General features: G+C 39.8%; 1 protein-coding gene across 5 annotated transcripts; it reads right to left on the bottom strand.

Annotated features, from left to right (window-relative positions):
- Positions 1–587: 587 nt before the first annotated feature.
- On the bottom strand, positions 588–20,141 carry si:zfos-943e10.1 (GRAM domain-containing protein 2B). Of its 5 annotated transcripts, none has more exons than XM_038715620.1 (13): positions 19,945–20,141; positions 9,049–9,222; positions 7,889–7,952; positions 7,662–7,734; positions 7,463–7,566; positions 7,235–7,333; positions 6,942–7,013; positions 6,485–6,553; positions 6,233–6,329; positions 5,953–6,042; positions 3,725–3,830; positions 3,153–3,260; positions 588–2,809 (listed from the first exon to the last, which is right to left on the bottom strand). In XM_038715620.1, exons 1-13 carry the CDS (start codon positions 20,034–20,036, stop codon positions 2,791–2,793), a joined length of 1,167 nt encoding a protein of 388 aa, XP_038571548.1. In that variant the 5' UTR covers positions 20,037–20,141; the 3' UTR covers positions 588–2,790. The 5 variants fall into 5 exon arrangements, with proteins under 5 accessions (XP_038571548.1, XP_038571547.1, XP_038571549.1 ...); XM_038715619.1 differs by having other exon boundaries at positions 9,049–9,225; positions 19,945–20,140; XM_038715621.1 differs by lacking the exon at positions 19,945–20,141 and adding an exon at positions 13,525–13,678 and having other exon boundaries at positions 9,049–9,225.
- Between the last annotated feature and the right edge of the window lie 278 nt (positions 20,142–20,419).

Here is a 20,419-nt window from a genome sequence, read left to right as displayed (position 1 = left end):
AAGAAGTCTGACAACTAGACTAGCGGCAGATTGCTTGAGGATTTTCTTCAACTCAGAAGTGAAGAATCTTTCTGCATTAGAGGATTAAATGTTTTCAGTAAATAAAAAGTATAACCACTTCTGAATATCCTATGACCTGGACAACAGACATAATAATACAATAAAATATCAAAAACAATAGAACATAAATTAGAAAAAAAATTATTCACTAAGTTTTTGTATGTGGTCAGAAAATGCAGGAAGAGGTGAATGACGATAATAATAATAATAATAATAATAATAATGACTAAAGTCTTATTGTCCAGATTCAGTCTGATTTGCATTTGAGTTTATTGCTGCCTAAATCCATCAAATTACACATTCAAAACTCAATATGTTTCTGTCAAACCATGGATAAGCAGCACTGGGAAGAATTTTTTTTTTTTTTAATATAAAGATTTTAAGTTGCTTTCTGTATATGCATTACCTCACAAACATTGGTATGAAATACAAAAGTATTTTGTGAATGTTTTCACTTCTTCTGAATTGACTACTTCCACTCAAGTCTTGTGTAGGAACAGTAATGTAATCAACAAATACACAAAGCATTTACGTCGCAACATTTGATTTATTTTGAACAATAGCAAAGCCATCTCACAGAGACTACTTTGAATTACGCAGAATGCAAATAAATATTAGGACCATAGTAGAATTAAGGACATTAACAATTGATACAAAATTATTTACAACACTTTGAATAGTGCAAAACCACACAAATACTGCCTACTTTGAGATTCTTGCATTGAGTCATTCAAGGAGAGTGAATGTGTGTGCTGCCCCCTGGTGGAAAATTATAAGATTTGACAACGTAAATGGCATGTTGTCAAAAACCATAGCTAAACATGAGACAAGGTCTATCTTGAGACAGGATGTGACAAAAGTAAACCCACTTGCTACAGCTTGTCAAGAAGAGCTTCCACAACACGGGTGATGTTAAATCATTGAGATGGTGGTGTGGACATGCATTTGTTAGGTCAGATTAAAAAAGGGGGGAGGGGAAAGAAAAGCAAGCATTCTGGGAAGCTGAATACCGTCACATTAGTTGGAAATGTCAAGTGAACCTCAATCAAAAGTAGTGAGAAGTTGAGAAACCACCAAAGCCAGGATGTACAGAGTGTAAACTCCCGAGCACTAGACTTTGAAATGACAAAGGAAAAGATGACGACCTAAAACCACATGGCAGTTAGTGCCAACCACCCCTGAGTGAAAACATTTTTTTTTTCTTAAAAAAAAAAATAGGTCTTAGCACCATCAGACGCCAGCTTTGCCGTTTCTTCCCAATCCAAACAGAGTGTTGGATTGTGACAGGCACAACACATTTTTTAAAGTGCGCTCGCTCGAGCTGAGCCGTTCCTTTCATTTACATCCTTTTTTTTGTTTGTTTTTTTGTTTTTCCTCTTACACGATTTCTTCTCCACAAACATCAAACTCCATTTAAAAAACAGCGCACAAAGATAAATTACATTTTGCCATGCATAATAACTTTTTGCATATTGAAATTTCTTTTGGGACCACTTGTTTTGCTGTTGAAAGAACTGGACCTTACAGCAGGTGTGGTTTCTCCTCTTCCGGTGAGGAGTGTGACAATGCATATTCTGTATCAGTCAAGTGTCGATATTGCAGACACATGCATGAGCATTTGAAATACATTGGTGCTACTTTAAATAACCTGAAAATTCTAGAAATGCCACTTGGTCCTCAAGAGGACTGTCAAAGAGAGAGAGGTTTGTACTTTCAAGTGTCGTGGTAGACAGTACATCAACATACATCTGAAATAGACATATTTCTACTCTTGAAGACCAAAGTCATAGAGAAGTCGTACATAAAAACAAATATGCCTCTGAGACAACTCCTCGTGTCCTAATGTACTACATATTTGTGCATTGATGATGCATTCATCCAGTAGAAACTGCAGGGAAAAACAACCTTCGAGCATTGATCATTAAACTGGTTTAAATCATGCCAAAGACGAGGAAATTAACTGCAATCACTGCTGGTTGGAGAAAGAGAGAAAGGATAAGACCATCGGGAGTGTATCAAACCGCCATTGGCTGATCAGATTTTGAGATTTCAGCACTCATTTTAACCCACAGCTGATTAAGAAGATAATTCACAGAGATATACCCGACAGTAACTGAACTGAAGGACAAGAGACAAATTTGTATACAAGAGATAGAAAATCATTTAAGTCCTCTCTGTGCACTCATGCAAAATATGTGCAGTGTGCATCTTTGGCTATGCATAGTCTCTGGTGTTGTGGTGCAATAACAAGCACTACAGCAGGCTAATGCTGATTGGTATAGCCCTGTTCAGACTACATGTTCAGGGAGAAGAGTATGTATGTGAAGGGACAGTGGACAAAGTTCACAGATGTGGAACAGTTTCAGTCAGGAAAGTGACCGTCAACTTGGCTAGCGTGGCACATTGCTAAGTTAGAGCCATTTGGCTTTGGTTTGAACGACAGACACACTGCAACCAGGCAGCGTGTGAATGCATTTTGGCTCGGCTCTGTGTGACCAAGTCGAGGCATGTCCGTTTGTCTACTGTACTAGGAGGAAGTATAGCCCTTCAAGTTAACAAGGTGCCTCTGAAATTGCACAGGTTGGCCATTTTTCCTCTAGCCAACAGCAGAGGACATGTTGGGAGCACAGTCTGAGTACATGAAATTTCTTCCGCTGTGTCTTGTGCTGGAAGAGGCTGAAATAATCCTCCAGTCATGGGTCAACCGATCTCTCCTTCAGTTGCTGAGTGTTATGTGTCTTGGCGATATCTATGAAAAGACAAGACGGAGCTAGTTGAGATTGGCATATCAAAACTGAATACACACCTAACAATACTCAAGCATTTAGTTACTTAGCAGCAAGGCTACGCCTATTAAAAGGAATTCATTTGCCCAGTTTCTTTGAAAGAGAACAAAGCCAAATTACATAACAGAGTAAACAAAGGATCAAAAGGCAATTTCAATTTAGACAGCTATAGTCTTACAACATACATACATGAGGCAGAACTGCTGCTTAGCAACCACACTGAGTGTTTTTTACATAGTTTTATATTCAGAGAAAGAAGGTCATGAAGAACAAAAGGACTGAAATCGAAAGGAAAAGACTTTTTACCCGCTCTGTAAAGTGAATTCAGGCAATGCCCCTAGGGATGTCAGCTGTTCCTCCAGGGCCACGATACGTAAACCAATGTAGCCAGAAGACAGCAGCAGCAGAACAACCCTGTAACATACAAAAATAAATGACAAGTCACATTTATTGCCTTTTTCTTCACTGCAATAAAAAGGTCAATGATATCAGCTACAGCAGATAAATACTTAACAGCTATATTTTTTATAGTCCTTTTAGCGGGCACCAAAAGGATGTCACACCTTCATAACTTCATTGCCACTAAACATTAAAGACTACAGCCCTCAAATCGGAGGCCTTCTTATTATAGTCTTCAGCTTAATTAATGTGTTAACATACAGTTTAAGGGAATGTTGTACATTTGTTATGTCAATGATTGTATAAAGTTGGCAAGCCTGGATTTCCGTTTAAGGTTGTACAAGATCACCTAGTTTGTTACAATCAGGGCAGGTTTTTGAAATTTCTCAGCGTTTCCTTTAAAGTGTGTGAGATTTAAGTGATCACATGGGTATATAAGGCATTAGTTTAACATACTTTAGCGTGGAAGTGCTACTTACAAAATCAAGTAAATGAAGAGTAGAGTGTTGAGGGTGCTGGCCTCTCTCTGAACCAGCAGGGACTTGGCCTTTTCGGTCACATTCCAAACCCATGATCCACCTGAACCTGGAAATGTAAACATGAAAATCAATGTTATCATGTTGGTAGGTTGCATCTTTATTTTATTACATGGGAAGTTTTTACTTATGCACGATACGCAGCATATTTTTTTGGATGGGTGCGGAGGGTGAGACGCAAGGAAGATGAACAAGAAATGAAGAGTTTCTCCGACTATGCAAGGTTTCAGACTAACACTTTTGAAATTTGTATTTACTAGCATCCGTCTGTCTGGGGATCAAACACAAGACACTTTTTATTGTAGCTCCCTATTGTAGGCTTGCAAGTGCCAGAGTAAATAGAAAGCAGATTGCCTACTCAGCGGTTGGTTGCTTAGTTGTAGAAAATACTATGAACAAAGAACAACAATGGCAAAAAGTAGGACCAGAGATTTCTTTGCTTCGACCGACGACGAGGTGGAACTGTTACTGAAAGTAGTTTGTGAAGCTTGAGGCACCATCTTATCTTAAAGAGCTCATAGTACCTTACTACCCCACCAGAGCACTGCGCTCCCAGAATGCATGGTTACTTGTGGTTCCTAGAGTCTCCAAAAGTAGACTAGGAGCCAGAGCGTATAGCTATCAAGCTCCTCTCCTGTGGAACCAGGTTCCAGTTTGGGTTCAGGAGGCAGACACTATCTCCACATTTAAGAGTAGGCTTAAGACTTTCCTCTTTGATAAAGCTTATAGTTGGGGCTGGCTCAGGTAGTCCTGAACCATCCCTTAGTTATGCTGCTATAGGCCTAGACTGCCGGGGGATTTCCTATGATGCACTGAGCTCCTCTCTCCTCTACTTTCTCTCCCTCTGTATGCAACCTCATCCCATTATTGCATGTTACTAACACAACTTCTCCCCTTTCCGGTAGTCTTGTGCTTTCTCGTCCCTCTCCTCTCTCCTCCTATCACTTCCTGCAGGTTTTCTGGCTCTGGAGCTGTGGAGTCTGGATCTGTGGCTGCGGGTCACCTGCTGCCCCCGTGTTCCTGCTCGACACCCTCTGCTGCAACGACTATTGTTACTAATCCTATTATTATTATTATTGTTATTATAATAATTAACACTACGACTGTTACCATTAACACTACTATAAATATCTGTACCATTTTTTCATTTAGTCTATAGCAACATTACCTTCACTGTGTGTACCTCTGTGTGTATATTGTGTAGGCTGCCTCCCTCCCCTCTCTCTCTCCTTACATCTCTCTCTCCTTACATCTCTCTCTCTCTCTCTCTCTCTCTCTCTCCTTACATCTCTCTCTCTCTCTCCTTACATCTCTCTCTCTCTCTCCTTACATCTCTCTCTCTCTCTCCTTACATCTCTCTCTCTCTCTCCTTACATCTCTCTCTCTCTCTCCTTACATCTCTCTCTCTCTCTCCTTACATCTCTCTCTCTCTCTCTCTCCTTACATCTCTCTCTCTCTCTCTCTCCTTACATCTCTCTCTCTCTCTCTCCTTACATCTCTCTCTCTCCTTACATCTCTCTCTCTCTCTCTCTCTCTCTCTCTCTCTACACATCTCTCTCTCTCTCCTTCACCCCAACCGGTCGAGGCAGATGGCCGCCCACCCTGAGCCATGGTTCTGCTCGAGGTTTCTGCCTCTTAAAAGGAAGTTTTTCCTTGCCTCTGTCGCTTAGTGCTTGCTCTTGGTGGGAACTGTTGGGCTTCTGTAAATAGCATCATAGAGTACGGTCTAGACCTGCTCTTTTATGAAAAGCGCTGTGAGATAACTGTTGTTGTGATTTGGCGCTATATAAATAAAACAGAATTGAATATGAGGTAGTAAATGTGGCACATTGGGAGCAGCTGAAGAGCAAATTTGGTGACACATTAGAGTGGTAGCAGGAGCATTTTCCATCACCGGAGGAAGCCATTGCAATAGGGAAAAGTACCCTTGAAACACTTCACACGTCATGACTGATCAGTCAGGAAGCAAACGTGGGTGCCTGTGTCACTGTTTTCAAACTATCACAGGGTCAGCGTTCAAAAGTCTCAGTTTTAAGGGTAAAAAAAAAAAAAAACAGTAGTGTGGATGCTAAGTATAAACTTAGTAAAAGTTGTGTTTTTTAATATGAAAACATTTAGTGTGAATGTAGCCTTAGTAACTCATGTTAAATGGCAATCTGTGTGTGTCTTACCAGATACTGACAGCTCATCTAAGGACGAGCTATCACTCTGCTGCACGTGTAGGCTCCTGAAAGCCGTGGTGTTCCCATTAGGCACTGCCTCTGAGGAGGGAAGAGAGATGGGGTAAAATAAATCAATATTAGCCTGCTATTAGACACTACAACACACCTTGGGTTACTTAGAAATATTGCAGTATCATACATGATGAGTCTTGGTGCAGGTAATATTTGTTATATTAACTAGGTTTGCTGTTTAGCATGTAAAGCCAATGTAAAAGGATTAACCCCTTACCTCTGTGTGGTCTGTGCAGAGGCTGGTCCTGTAAGGACTGTGACTCTGAGCCATCAAATTGTTCGAAGCAGTCGTCCAGGCTGGACTGGCTGGAGTTCTGTCGAGATAAGAGAACAAGGATCAAGTCAGCCATATCCGCCAGTCTGTAAAATAGAGACATTATGTGTTTCCTAAAACATTTTCACCTTTTTGAGCCCCTATGACAATAACATGAGACATTTGAACATTCAGTATTGAGAAAAGGTCTCTTACCACAAGTTTGCTCTTGTCAAAGCTGTTCTCAGCTGAGGAGAAGACAGGGCTACTATTTGTACTGCCCTCCTGTAACAGAGAGAAATGTAATAAAACATTTATTTTTGAAATGTGATTGCATTCTGATAGTCTGCATACTCAGACTGCATTTAGTCAAGATACAGATAAACAAAATGTTTAGAGATATGCAACATGGTACCAGTAGCAGGGCTGGTGCCCTATTACAATACTTTCACAGTCATAGTTAAGGAAGAAGCAATGCCATTTTCCGTTTTCTGTAATGCAAAACTAGTTTATCATATAGGATCAATAGGATTCTAACCTGATTGCAATACATTCCAATATTCTTGATACTTATACTATACTTAATTCCATGTACCCTATTTCCTACAATTTTAAATCACTTTTACCCTTGCAGAAGGTCTGAATATCTAAAATATCAAAACATATGACTCACCTCTATCTGAGGACATACTGAACGCAGCAGCTGAAAACATGACTCTCTGTTCCGCAGCGACACAAACAGGTACTAAATGAGCGGGAATTAAAGAAAAGATATTAGCCATCTGCTCTGCTGGAAAACTTTAACCATAATATACAGTCAGTCATTGTTTAGATGACATCTAAAGCAGAGTTCAATGTGGTCGAGCAAGGACTTCTAAACATCTCTAGTTATTAAAAAACATTAGTATATGGACTTATCAAGTGTTTATTAAGATTGCTGTGTGGAGTTGGAGGTGAGAAACTGACCTTGTCTCCTTCTATGGTGCGGATCGACAAGGCGTTGGGTACCAGCAAAGCTGTGTTCTGCTTCTTCACTTTGTGGATGCAGGCAACTGGAATCACTAACTGCAAGAGCACACAGTCACAAACAGAAAAGGTCAATGTGGTGAATTCCCAATCAACCTAGTATATTTACTGTATATAATTAGTAAAAACATGGGGAGGGGAGGTAGCCAGGGCAGAGCTGGAGCAAACCTTAGTGTCCTTCAGCAGAACTGAGGAGTAGAAACAGGCATGGGTATCAGTGATGTACAGCCGACCATGGTATGGCACTTCTTTCTGCAGGGCACAGATGTATGCTGGGAGAGGAGAAGAGAGGAGCACAACACACTTTCAGTTTTATGTGGTTCATTCATTAAGTCATTAATTTTCTCTTTCGTTTCTGTTAACCTACCATGTATCAAGTCTTCACTCTCAGGAATGTCTGGAAACAACTTGTGGAATGTCTTATTGTGCTTTATGAAACTCTAAAAAGAGAAAAGATATTAAGTGAAAATCAAGACACTTCAAAATGAGCAGACAACGGAATGTGTTGGCTCAAGAGCAGCTTCAATAAATGCACTGGTATTATAAATTTTTGGACTTGTAAAATGTTTGAATTAAACATTATAGTGGACTTACACTTTGTGTGCCATTGCCCTCCGTCCTCTCAAAGCCTTTGTTGTCAACATCAAATGTCTGTGACCTGCAGAAACAAGAGCACAGCTGTCAATTTACAGAGGAAGTCCTTGGCTTCAGGCGTGTTAACGTGAGAAAATACAGAGCCACTACATGGCAGCACCCTTTAATGGAGGATATACACCAACTTTCTCTAACCCACTCTTAGTTGCCAAAGAGACAAGCTACAGTTGCTAAATAAGGTAAAGCTTCAATAGCATGATAAAACAGTTGAGCATTAGAATTGAAACCATCCTGTACACATAGCACGGATCTGTGGGTTGAGCATCATAGAATTTATACTATCCTTAATTAACAATCAAGATGGGACTAACTGCGTAGTGCAAAATTAATCTAAAAGGTATGATTTTAACTGAATATGTAATATACCCCATGTATAATGTAATGTGGGAGAGTGTTTCACCATGCCCCCTCTAAATTCTCTCTCTCTTTTAAATAGGCCTTTAATATTCCTTGACTGAACTTTGGTTCGTGTTGATGCTCCTCAGTCCAAAATAATATGTTCAAAGTGGCTGGGTAATCGAGCCAACACGTAGACAGCACTAGGGATGAATACTGCTCTTCACACCAACCAGTATCACAAATCTACATCAAACGTTTGAATCATGTGAGAACACGGTCCGTCTACAACGGCTGTGCAGTCATGTGTGTGTCATGACTGTGCACCAGCTGAGAGTTAGGTCAGGTCTTGTGATGCACGTTCAGAATAGCTGTGAGTCTCTACTACATCCAATGTGGGATTTTATGAATTTCTGAGGAGACTTAGAAATAGTATTTTCCCCTCATCATAATAATAATAGTAGCAATTATAGTTAATTCTATTAAGTCTGTAATCATTTGCTAGATTTAATGCAGAATAAGTGAAAGTAAGACCATCTCTTGGCCTCTCTCTCAGAATATAAATGTGTTTTACATAAGAGTGGCTCATAAATTTGCTAAACTTCTAGCACCTCTGTATGTGCATGAAAAGGATTATATTTATCAGTATCTAACAGCTTAAATGCTTTATTTTTATATCATTTTAGACACCGAGTTTTTCCCCCTCAGGTCTTGCAGACATCTTAAGGAACCTTGTGTAATTTCCACCCTTTCCCCAGTCTTACCTGATAGCTACTTGTCTGGTGAGGGTTTTGTGCTGTTGCTGGATTTCGAGCTGGGCTGCCTCCAAACTCAAGGCTTTCCTGGACTCTGCCTTCTTGATGCTGCCAATGCTTAAACTGCTCCTGCTTTTCTTCACTTTGGCTGGCAGACCGCCACCACTGCTCTCTACCGGGTAGCTGCTGGATATGGGAAGAAAAAAGAAAAAACAGATTTAGAAAATATTCTTTTAGAACAATTTTCATTTGCAAAAATACCCACTAATATGAATAAAAATAAAAAAAATAAAACACTCTTCAAATCTGTAAAAACTTGTATTTAGAGATTGACAATCATAGTCTCCTGTACTCTACAGACTGTCATAATCAGCACCAAAGAACAGCATCAATAAATTTTGATGTGTTTTTTTTTTTTTACAGCACACATCAACTACATATTTACTTACTTAATAACTAAAGCACTTTTTTTCTCCTCAAATTAAAGGCTATGTTATGACTGGACAGACGTTTGGCAGACAATGGGCTTATCTTTATGATGTGTTAGAAAACTCTCCAAATCAGAAATTTTCATTTACACATTTTGCGTCAGCGCAGTACACCGGCAGGCTGCTTTATAAGCTGATCAATGCAGGCTCATGCTCTAAAACTGACAAGCCTCTGCAAATATGTCATATAAAGGAACAAACAAAAAAAAACTAACTGTCCTGTAAAAGTAAGACTGCAGGATTTACAATAGCCAATGTGCTTTCCAAATGGCCCGTCATTGTCCAGGAACATATAAGCTACAAATTCATTGAAAGAAGGAGCCTGCTGAATGCTAAGACACAAAATAACCAAACAAAAACAATTTCAACTTAACAAAAACTACTAAAAGACCATCTTACCTGGTCAATTTAAATCGCTTTGACAAACGAAAACTCATGTACCTACTAATAGGCATTTGGTTTCCTTATAAAAAAAAAACACACACACACACACACACACACACACACACAAAACTCTTATCTATAAGCTACACTCGCTGGCCTCGAGCAATCAAACAATCAAATAAAAGACACCAAGACAATAAAATGCCAGAAAAAAATAAATCCGTTCTAAATGTGTGGTCCAAGAATTATAGTCCTAGTTAAGCCAAGGTCCTTTACCACATCCTGCCAGGAAAAAAAACTAACTGTTGCTCTGTTGCCTTGTGAATGTGTAAGAGGAAGCTACTTTGTGTTGAGAATGGTGTGACACTCCGTAGTTGGTGACGTCAAACTCAACCACTCCCCCAGAGCAACATACACATAAAAACACAGGCACTGACATGTTTAAGAAATAAGTCCTCCCCCATAAAATCTTCCACTAACAAAAGATAATTGAATATCAAAACCCTGTCTTGTTGGGATTTGTTCTGGTATGGCAAAGCAGCATCAGAGACTTTTAAAAGTCAAGGAGTTGCTCAGACCAGAAAAGTCTTCCTTAACCTCACTTCTTCGAAAAGAAGTCAGACATTTGAAAAAAAACATTTTTTCACACTGGATTCTTGATGGAGTTTGTGCAGCTTTGTTTTACCCTATATCATAATGGAACAATCTGTCACCGTGTCACCTGAGTGGTAATTAGGATAAAGGTTAAAGAGAAAAAGACAAACATAAAACGCAGCTTTAGTATAGGGCTGGATATGGTTTATAAATAATCAATATTTTTAGACTATGCCACATTACACACACACACACACACACACCCCTTACCTCTCAATATACACATTTTCTCTAAAATAACATACTGTAAATTCTCAAATAATGCGTATGACGACCTTGTACAATTACAATGCACTGCTGTAGAAAAAACTGCCCAACAGTATATAACATAGTAAAAATTAGCTACCTCAAACATCTATAGCACTAAAATGAAATGTACACATTAATGCAGAAGTCATATTAATCCAGAAACATCATATAATAGTACAACACTGACAGGGACCATTTTACTAAACATTACAAATGAGTACTTTTTGAAATTTGGTTGTGAGGGGTAGTTACATTACTTCATTCAGCAATAAGGTATAATAAGCTCAGTTTGCAGTATAATATTTTTAACACATTGAAAGGCTGTATGTTGGTATCCCAAATATGTTTCAGAGCTGGAATAAAGGGTAGTAATCTGAGCAGTCACATGATTGGTCGCGTTTTCTCTTGACTCATAGCTGCTAACTAGCTCGCTGACAGTATGGAACATACACTGTGTATGGTTTGGACCTACTCTGCTGTGAAGAGTAGAAGATGCCGTTACAACATTATATAAACAGCGACTTTTCATTCATTTTCTATTTTAGCAAACAAATCACATTGCTTTTATTAATTATTATAACGCGACCTGAGTATATCTACACGCTTTAAGACTGACTCAAGTAATGTAACTACCCCTCGGAGGAAACTAGTGGAAACACTGAAAACTGCAATATGACAATATGGTCATCTGCTATATCACACATGAATTGATATTCAAATATATTCGATGTGTCGTTCAGCACTACTTCAGTTGAATGCCAACCTTGTAATTAGTCTCAACTGACTATCACATTGTGACAGCAACACTTAACCTAATATTAGTTAAAAAAAAAAAAAAAAAAGTGTCTTGAGTGTCATGAAAGCATATTCAGTAAATAACAAATCAAGTAAATGTCAAGTAAAATCCTTAACGGTGAGTTAATTTTAGCTGTAGCATATATATTTCTCTACTATCTCTATGTCCTATATGCTAAAATATAAAATACTTCAATATCAAATATCCAAAGCAACTAGCAAACACTTGGGCAAGTAGGCTAAGCAACTGTGGCTGGTGTTTAGACACAGTCAACACATTGTGAGAACTATTCAAGATAAGATAAGGTGTTCCTTTATTGATCCCCCCTTAAAAGGGAAATCGTTTCGTTATCCGCGCCGAACTGTTGATCAAGTGTTTGTGTTCAAAAATTCTCACTTGACCTAGGCAGGGGTTAAAGGGGCAGAGCAATATAGGCAGCATGCAGAGACTATTGGCTATTTGAATATCTCAACAACTTCCTTTTTACTCAGGACTAATGGTAACCATTAACAAGGCCACGTTGAAGCCGTTTCCTGTAAGGCTCCAGCAACCACTTGTTTTAGTAGGAGATGTTTTAAAAAATTCTAATACATCAGTTAAAGGGTTTTCCCCACCGCCCCAACAGATGCTGGAAGTTTGGAAAATTGAATGCCTTGGTAATATTGTCACAGCAAAGTCCCTGTATTACTCTGATAACAGACCCCAGACTACAATTATCTGTAGCCTTATTAAAATCGTGTCTCTGCAGTTTACATCAATACACACATAGTCTGGCAGTCAGCCACTTAAAGCTACTGTGTATAATTTTTATTGCAGAGGTTCCAGGAAAGACTGCCACAGTCTTTATACTGGTAGGTTAAAACTGTCCTGATTAGAAACATGGGAATCAGGTAGAAAAAAAATCCACTAAGCTAATGATCTAATATCTACCAGTAGAACCATTTATGTTTCTGTGAAACGTACATTTCATGCCACGCATGTAATGGAGGAAACTGAGTCAGCGTAATAGCCTATAAAAAAGTGTTCAAGGCCAAGGCCATGAAGGGTGATAAGATGTGTGAAAAAAAACAACAACAAAAAAAAAACAGGAGGAAAAAAAAAAAAAAAATAACCAAATGCCAAAAATAACCAAAAGGTTACAACGTGGAAAAAAGTGCTGTTTGTTACTGATCACTTCGTATTTACAAAGCAGAAGGCGGCCTACATAAAATGGGTGTGTAATTGCTAGACAGAAGCCCTGACCCACTTCCTTTAGGGCACACTGTGTCATGCCACCTGGAAAAAGGGACAGAAAACAACAAAAAAAACCAAAACACAATCAATGTTGGGCCTAGCATGCTTAACATTTCAAACCACGGCACAGCCATATCAAATTCTTAGTAGCTGCAGATTAAAATGGACAGTTTATAGGGACATATATCTGGACTCACTCCGGAGTACAAATTGTGTCATGATCATATGTTGTGTGAAATTACTGAAAATTACTAACAAACACATTGCAGTTGGATCCATCTCTTTATCTGTATAAGTGTTAATATTATCTCAGGAGACCAGACAAATCACTTCATCACAGAGAACCAATGGTCATTAGCTTAGATCTGTGACCATGTTTTCCTATATTTACAGAGGATCTGTTGAGAAAAATAAATAAAACTTTCTTTCAGATATGAGACCGTTGACCACATGAAATGAAGTACGACTAAAAAGGTTTTACAAACTCAATATTCTTTACCACAGGTCGGTGTGGAAAAAAACAAACATGTAGTCACCCTTTTTGTTTTAAAGTAAGGACAAAATATAGCCAAACAATTAGCCTACATTTACTCAATGCTGCTGAAGTCAACCCTGCTTTATCTGGCACAGTCTGAGAAGTACTACCTGAGAACAGAAACTTGATACATTTGCTCGCCTTACCTTCCCAGATCCTCAGAGCAATGAGAATCAGCCAGAGCACTATGTTGGTTCAACAAGCCTTTGCCTCTCTCCATGACCAACAGAGCAGTCGTCCACAAACTCTAAAAGCTTGCAGCCACCGCTCGTCGAGGCAGCAAAATGACGAGTATGGCAGTACTCCCTGTTGCACTTAAACCCCAAGCACTGACAGCCAAATCGAAAGGGTGTAAAGGTCTGTTTTACTGCGACGGTTTAAAGCAACAGAGTTTAACATGAAGACAGTACCAGAAACACACAGCAGGAAAGAGGAGCGTTTGGGGTCCAAGTCTGAAATGCCCTCCCAAGCTTTGTCCTTTCTGAGGCAGCCCCAGCCTGTGTTGCTGTGGAAACAGCTATAACAGTAAGGGGTAAATGTTTCAAATGCAAGGGTGAGAGAAACATTACCAGGGTATTCTCAGTTTAGACGGCCTGCCAGCAACATTCAATACGCTGTTCTCAATAACAACAGGGTGATGGCTTTAAAAGCAGCCTGTGCAATGTGCATGACAATAGTTGGCTCATACTCTTTGTGGGTGATGTAAATGGGGTCATTACACACAAGAATATCTGAAGGGAAAATGGAGACAGACTCAATATATAGTGAGGAAACAGGCAACAGATATAGCAGACTCTTTTGTTTCATTCACAAACCTCAGCTGAGAATTGCTCTTCATTAATAGTCTTTCTATTATTTCTATACCCATGACATCACCATCTGATCCAGGAAACTCAGACAGATAAAGTCCAGCTGCCCTCGTGACATCAGTCCTAATTTAGCCACCATATATCACTCCTTACTTCTCCTGTCTTCTATGTGAACAATGTTGGTCAGGATCTTGTGGACACCAATTACCATTTTTATGCTGATGATATGGTCATCTACAGCTTTGCAAAAACTTAGTGCCAGTGTCTCTACATTACAAAATGCTTTTAACATAGTTCAGAACATGTTTCTACAACTGGAGCTTACTTTGAATGTAAATAAGAGCAAGTTGATGTTATTGTTGTTTGGTGACCTCATTTATAAGAATGCCTCAACCCAAGTATTGAAACTACTGGACTCTGTTTATCATGCCTCATTGAGGTTTATCACAAACTGTAAGCCTTGCACATACCACGTGTGGGCTGGCCAGCACTAGAGAATCGTAGACTCACTCATTGGTATATGTTAATTTATAAGGGTATTCTGCGTTTGCTCCCCTCATATCTGTGTGAATATATTCAACCAAAAGCGGCTGGACTGTATTCTTTACGCTCACAAGACTCACTGCTACCGTCTGTACCAAGTGTCCGCACATTAGCTGGTAAGGTGGCATTTCAGTATTCTGCCCCCACAACATGGAAAAATTTACAAAAATACTGGAAATTAAAGGAACTGGTTTCAATAGGCCAATTTAAACTCTTGCTCAAAAGGTTTGGAAATGAAATCTATGGTTTGTAAATGTTTTTAAATAGTCTTGTTGTGATCTGTGCCACTGTCTTGGCCAGGACTACCTTGAAAAAGAGATTAGTAATCTCAATGGGACTTTCCTGGTTAAATTAAAAAAAAAATACACAAATAAAACAGAGGATATATCTGCATCCTAATGCGAAGTAGAAAAAGGGGGATAGTTACAGTCACCATACAAAATAAATTCCACATACACTGGCTGTGTATATATTATGAGCTTTTCCAAGAGCAACTCTGCCTTGTGTTTGTCACACTCTATTTTATCTCTAGATAAGACTTGCACAATGCTTGTGAGGAGGTGCGAGGGCACTTGTCACGATAGCCACGTTCCTCTTTGTTCCCGAAAAAGCACTCATACTTAAAATACTCCTGATGTCATCAAATTGGGCAGCTAACGTCACCACTTGAATATTAACATGCAAAAATGTTACTGTCTAAAGATACTGAATTGCACAAATTAAAATACATGTGTACAAACCTGACACTTGCCCATTTATGATGTAAAAATAAAAAAATGTAATTATCATATTTTAATAATAATTAAAATGGGTAGGTGATGGAGCAGTGGATAAGACACATGCCTTTGGTGTAAGAGACCCAGGTTCAATTCCCCAATGTGATACATCTGTGTTCCTGAGCAAGACACTTAACCCCTAGTTGTTCGAGAGGCGTGTGACCTCTGACATATATAACAATTGTAAGTCGCTTTGGATAAAAGCATCAGCTAAATGAATAAATGTAATATAAAAACAAACACCACCAAGTTATTTATCAAATCAGTCAGCTTATAAATTTTTTTATATATTTAAATGAAAACTAGTGTTGACTGCGGTGGGGGCTGATTTCTCCGGCACAGGACATTCTAGATGGTAAAGAACTCCTCAGGGTATAGAGTTATAATGCTTTCATGTAGTGTCCCGAGATGAGACAGATGATCCCTGGAGTCCTGCTGCAGACGTCAGCCATACGTCAGCTGGTCTACAGTGCTACTGGCCTTAAGCTAAAATTGCTTCTGTACACAATGCTTATGCCAAAGCTTTCCCACAGCCAACACTGCTGCAGTACCAAAACGAGTCCCACATTCACATGTGAGGCTGACAAAAATTTCACATCCATGCAATCTCTCTGAGATCTCTCTGAGAATTTACAGAACCAGATAGTGTGAGAGCACCATCTTCTGGAGAAACTTGGATGGATAATTTTTTCATGTGAACTGCTGATTCCCCATCATCCAATCAAAACATGTTTAGTCCAGAGCAAAACAACAGATTGTTGCACCTGTGCTTTTTTGAGCCAAATAGGACAGCTGAGATGTTGGACCTTTTTGCAAACCAAACCAGAAAAAAGAACCAGGCAGCACAGTATCTGAGTGTGCTAACATGTTATAATCTAGTTTTAGCACAGTGTGCCACAAACTAATTTCACTTTTCAGCAGCGTTTAAATTTGGCCTACTTCATGACAACTAAGTTTGATACATAACCAGAAACTAACAAATAATTGCCAAAATAAGAAAATTAAACACAACCCAAAATTTTATTCTGGGTGGGATTATGTGTCTGTGCATTTAGCTTCAATGGAGGACTCAGGAGGGGCAAGGAAGCAAGCCACTGGCCATGGCAAAATAACATGCAGTCTGTGGCGCCCTGCCAAGGCTCAGCCTGCAGGAAAACCGTGTGTGTGTGTCTGTATGTGTTCCAATTGGAACAGAGTGTGTGCAGAAAGTGTGTGTTTAAGTAGGAAGTCATGCGGCCTTGTGCACGCAGCGTCTCCCTCCACTTCCTCTGTGCTAACTGGGCGCAGAGACAGAGAGGGTCTTTCTTCGACCCAGAGTACTTTCAGCGTCCAGGCATGTGAGTAGGGGGGATGGCGCGGTGTTGCCCGGAAAATCCCACCTGACTTTAAAATCGTTAAAAGGTACTGTAAACAAAAGGAGGCTTGGATTTAATCTACAGTAGATTTTTGTTGATCTTAGCTCCTCAGAACAGCAGCTTGTCTGGGTGAATAGTCATATCCAAAAAGTGCCAAACGCCATTTCAAGTTCAAAACTATTTGCACAGTCACCTGGTACAAGCCAGTTTACAGCTGAAATACCATCTAGTCAAGTCTACAGCAGGGGGTGTCACTGATTAGCCTAGTAACTTCCTTGTGAATACATCCTGCACATGAGTATACTTCTGATTCGATAAATACATAATTCATTTTGTCAAGTAAATTCAGATATTACAGGTCTGGATAAATGAGGTTTTGTCCTTTCTTCTCTCACTGTGTATCCGCACTGGGTTTTTTTTTTACTGTGCGAGTAAAGTAAAAAATATAAAGTGTAGTGCAGTGGCAGAGATAGACTCTCCTGAGGGTGAAACGTCTGAGAAGAGTGGATTGCATTTCTTTGACTGTTTTTCCTACAGGTACTGGCCTTTCAATGAGCAGCTTACCTTGACACATTGATGCCAAGGCAGCAGTCTCACTTTCCAAAGGACTAAGTTTATATTGAAATAAGATACCATTTTAAAAAACTAACTAAAACAATGCTGACTTGTCTTTTATGACCCAACAAAGGACATACTGTCAGCAAAGTACCATACCCAGTGTTATCTTGCTATTTAAAACACTGACTAGCTTTAATTTACACTTTCAGATAAGCTTGTACAAAGCTTGTTTCTGAAATTAGACTGACCTATGGCAACTTCTTTGGTGGAATTCACCAGGCTACTGTGAGTACCAAAAGGTGAAACAGCCAAGAAGAATATAATTTTTTTTGTGGCTCTGTAACAAGGGCAGGGGAGTGGTCATTAGCACTAGCCTGAGAGAGGCAACGCATAACTTCAACCGTGACCAGCTGGTTAGTACGTAACCCTTCATTTAGCAATATACTGTCCTGCAGATGTGGTTTTCATCCTCTAACTGGCTTTTTCTCTACGCCTGCAGCAGAACATCACATAATTTAGACCTATCCAGTCTTCACTACCCACAGCGGCAAGGAAGCTCTGTCCTGGGAACATCTTCCTGGAGCCAACAGAACGCCTGCAAAGCTGCCACACCCAGCCTATTCCAAGCTCCTCCATCTCAACAAGCCTAGCTAAACCTGGTTCTTCCTTATTGAAACAAGGCCATTCATATTTTGCCACTGTGTACATTGCAAACCTGTATGCAGAGTGACAATGAGCTAGCAAGTAGGTGTTCAGTGTCAAGGTATTTGCTACCTTAAACTATGTGGCCCCTCTGAAATACTTTTTGTAGCATTTGCAACTTTATAAGGAAGATATAAGACGAAACAGAATACATGGTTAGAGCTTCGGTTTACTGAGGCCTGCGACTGCCACAAAGCTCTTATATAGGTGTGTGCGCGCTTATGTTGTGGAAACAGAAACCACCCCACATACCATCCTACAGACATAACATAGCTATGCTGATAATCTGAATGCCAAGTCTGATTGGTAGGACTCCTGGACTATATCAAATTACCGTCTGTGGGGTGGAAAATGAAACGCAATGTTCCATGTTTCTACTCAACAGGGAGAAACATGGAGCATTTATATAACACCATGTTCCACCTGTGTTCGACTCATGGGAGCTTAAAATAGGCTTTTCTGAGAAAATTTAGTGCTGTTCATCCCATGGGTGATAAGCATGTGTGTGCGCGTGTTTTCCTGGGGGTAGAGGGTAACACAATATGTGCATAGGGCCAGTCTGCGCTGCATCCCAACTGGGCTGATAATCCATGATCATACCCACACAAGCCATGATTTCTGAGAGGGAGGCCCAGGCGAGATTAAGAACCGACCAGATCTGGACTAGCTTTCCTTTAGGTCACAGTGCCACATATAATGTTGTTTGTTTACGCTGCCTGGAATAGATTAGCCAACTAATAGACACAAACGGACACCATCACAATTTACAGGACTAATGTGGGTCAATCATTAGGTGGGTCAAACTAGATTACAAATGAACCCCCCTGCATTGTGTCTGTACAAACGTAAAAAAGCCTGCCTTGACCATCTTAACCTTTGAAAATATCTCCAAGATAATATTTCCCATCATACAAATCACTACATTTTACCACCAGAAAACATTTTAATCAGGGTTATCCTGGCCTGTCTTAAAGCATGCTACATCAATGATTTCAGGTGCTAAGGTCAGTGGTTCTCAAAGTTCAAGAACCCCTGAACTGACACAAATTACACCATGGACCCCCATATGATATTTTTTCCCAGGGTCGCCCATCTGGTGTTTTATTACAGAAAGCATGTGAACCCCATAACCAAAATAGTCATATATTCTGTCATTGTGTTACTTATAAATACAATAACAGTGAAAATAAGTGATTCCCCTTTTTGCTGGGGACCATGAGGGTCCCCGGAACCCACTTTGAGAATCACTGGCTTAAGGCTTAGATCAACAACAGCTGAATCAATGACTAACATTAGCTACGTTACGTGTAACCTTATGCTTCTTAACGTTAAACAGTGTAGATTCTCTAACTTAGTGGTTCTGCTAATGTTAATTAACGTTACACTAATATTCTAAAAATGCTCGCTACACCCACCGTCTAACTACCGACTGCTTTTTAATTCAGAGGCCAACAATGACTGTTTGTACTGTTTAATTTCAGTTTCATTGAACGTTAACTGACTGAGTCACTGTCACGCTAGCTTAAGTTCATTTTCAACCATTCCAACACATCTGAAACCAAGCGGATGGCTAGCCTGCTAGCATTATCTACCCGACTGAAAGACGTTTTCTCCCCTTATGTCCGTTTCAGTTAAAACCCATTCCTAAACCACATATCCTAGTTCTTTGTTAAAGAGTACATTTCGGTGAGATAAAACAATCTACATGTATGGGGCAGGTTGTTGTCATTCAATAAACGTTAACGGTTAAGTTAGCATCCACCCTGTTGATGTTGCTCACCGGGCAGATAGCGGTTCCGCTAAGTCACATTCATTCCGCTCACCTCTCTTTCATTAGGTGCTTGATTCTGACTATGGCCTTCTCGTCGATCTTCCTGAGGAAGGTTTTCAATCTATCCCTCTTGTTTTCAAGCATCCTTTCCCTCAGCCAGTGGTGGTCGGTTCAAGCAGAAACGACGCTCCACGCCAAACTCCACCGTTGTTGTTTGGCTTCTGTTTTGTTTTTTTTCCTTCTCCCCTTCCCACTTCACCCACGGCTGATTAAGATAATGATCTTGAATCGGACCAAGTCAGCCGACCAATCCGCGTCGGCGACAACTTAGAAAAAACGGTCATGTCAGATCGGTTATCCAACCAGAACGGAGTAGTTGGCTTGCCCCGACCGCCCATTACCTTATATGGTAGTCGGGTTGTGCCTTTCTTGAAACCTATAAAAGGTAGGCCTGCGTTATTATTGTGCTGGTGTGGTTTTTAAATCAATAATTTACATTGAACATTTCTGGAATGAACAACATTGAG

The sequence above is a fragment of the Micropterus salmoides genome, unplaced genomic scaffold, assembly GCF_014851395.1.
Source record: "Micropterus salmoides isolate LMB-PRFRI ecotype aquatic unplaced genomic scaffold, ASM1485139v1 Ms_hic_scaffold_13, whole genome shotgun sequence".
Classification (NCBI taxonomy): domain Eukaryota; kingdom Metazoa; phylum Chordata; class Actinopteri; order Centrarchiformes; family Centrarchidae; genus Micropterus; species Micropterus salmoides.
This window is presented reverse-complemented; position numbering and strand designations above follow the sequence as displayed.

What these genes read in the sequence shown, in the direction of transcription:
- si:zfos-943e10.1 (XM_038715619.1), bottom strand. Translation starts at nt 20,036, where the DNA reads ATGCTTGAAAACAAGAGGGATAGATTGAAAACCTTCCTCAGGAAGATC. An exon ending in TCTGCACAGACCACACAGAG is followed by an intron (nt 6,043 to 6,232) that starts GTAAGGGGTTAA and finishes TTCCCTCCTCAG; the next exon opens with AGGCAGTGCCTAATGGGAAC. An exon ending in CTCTTCATTTACTTGATTTT is followed by an intron (nt 3,261 to 3,724) that starts GTAAGTAGCACT and finishes TGTATGTTACAG; the next exon opens with GGTTGTTCTGCTGCTGCTGT.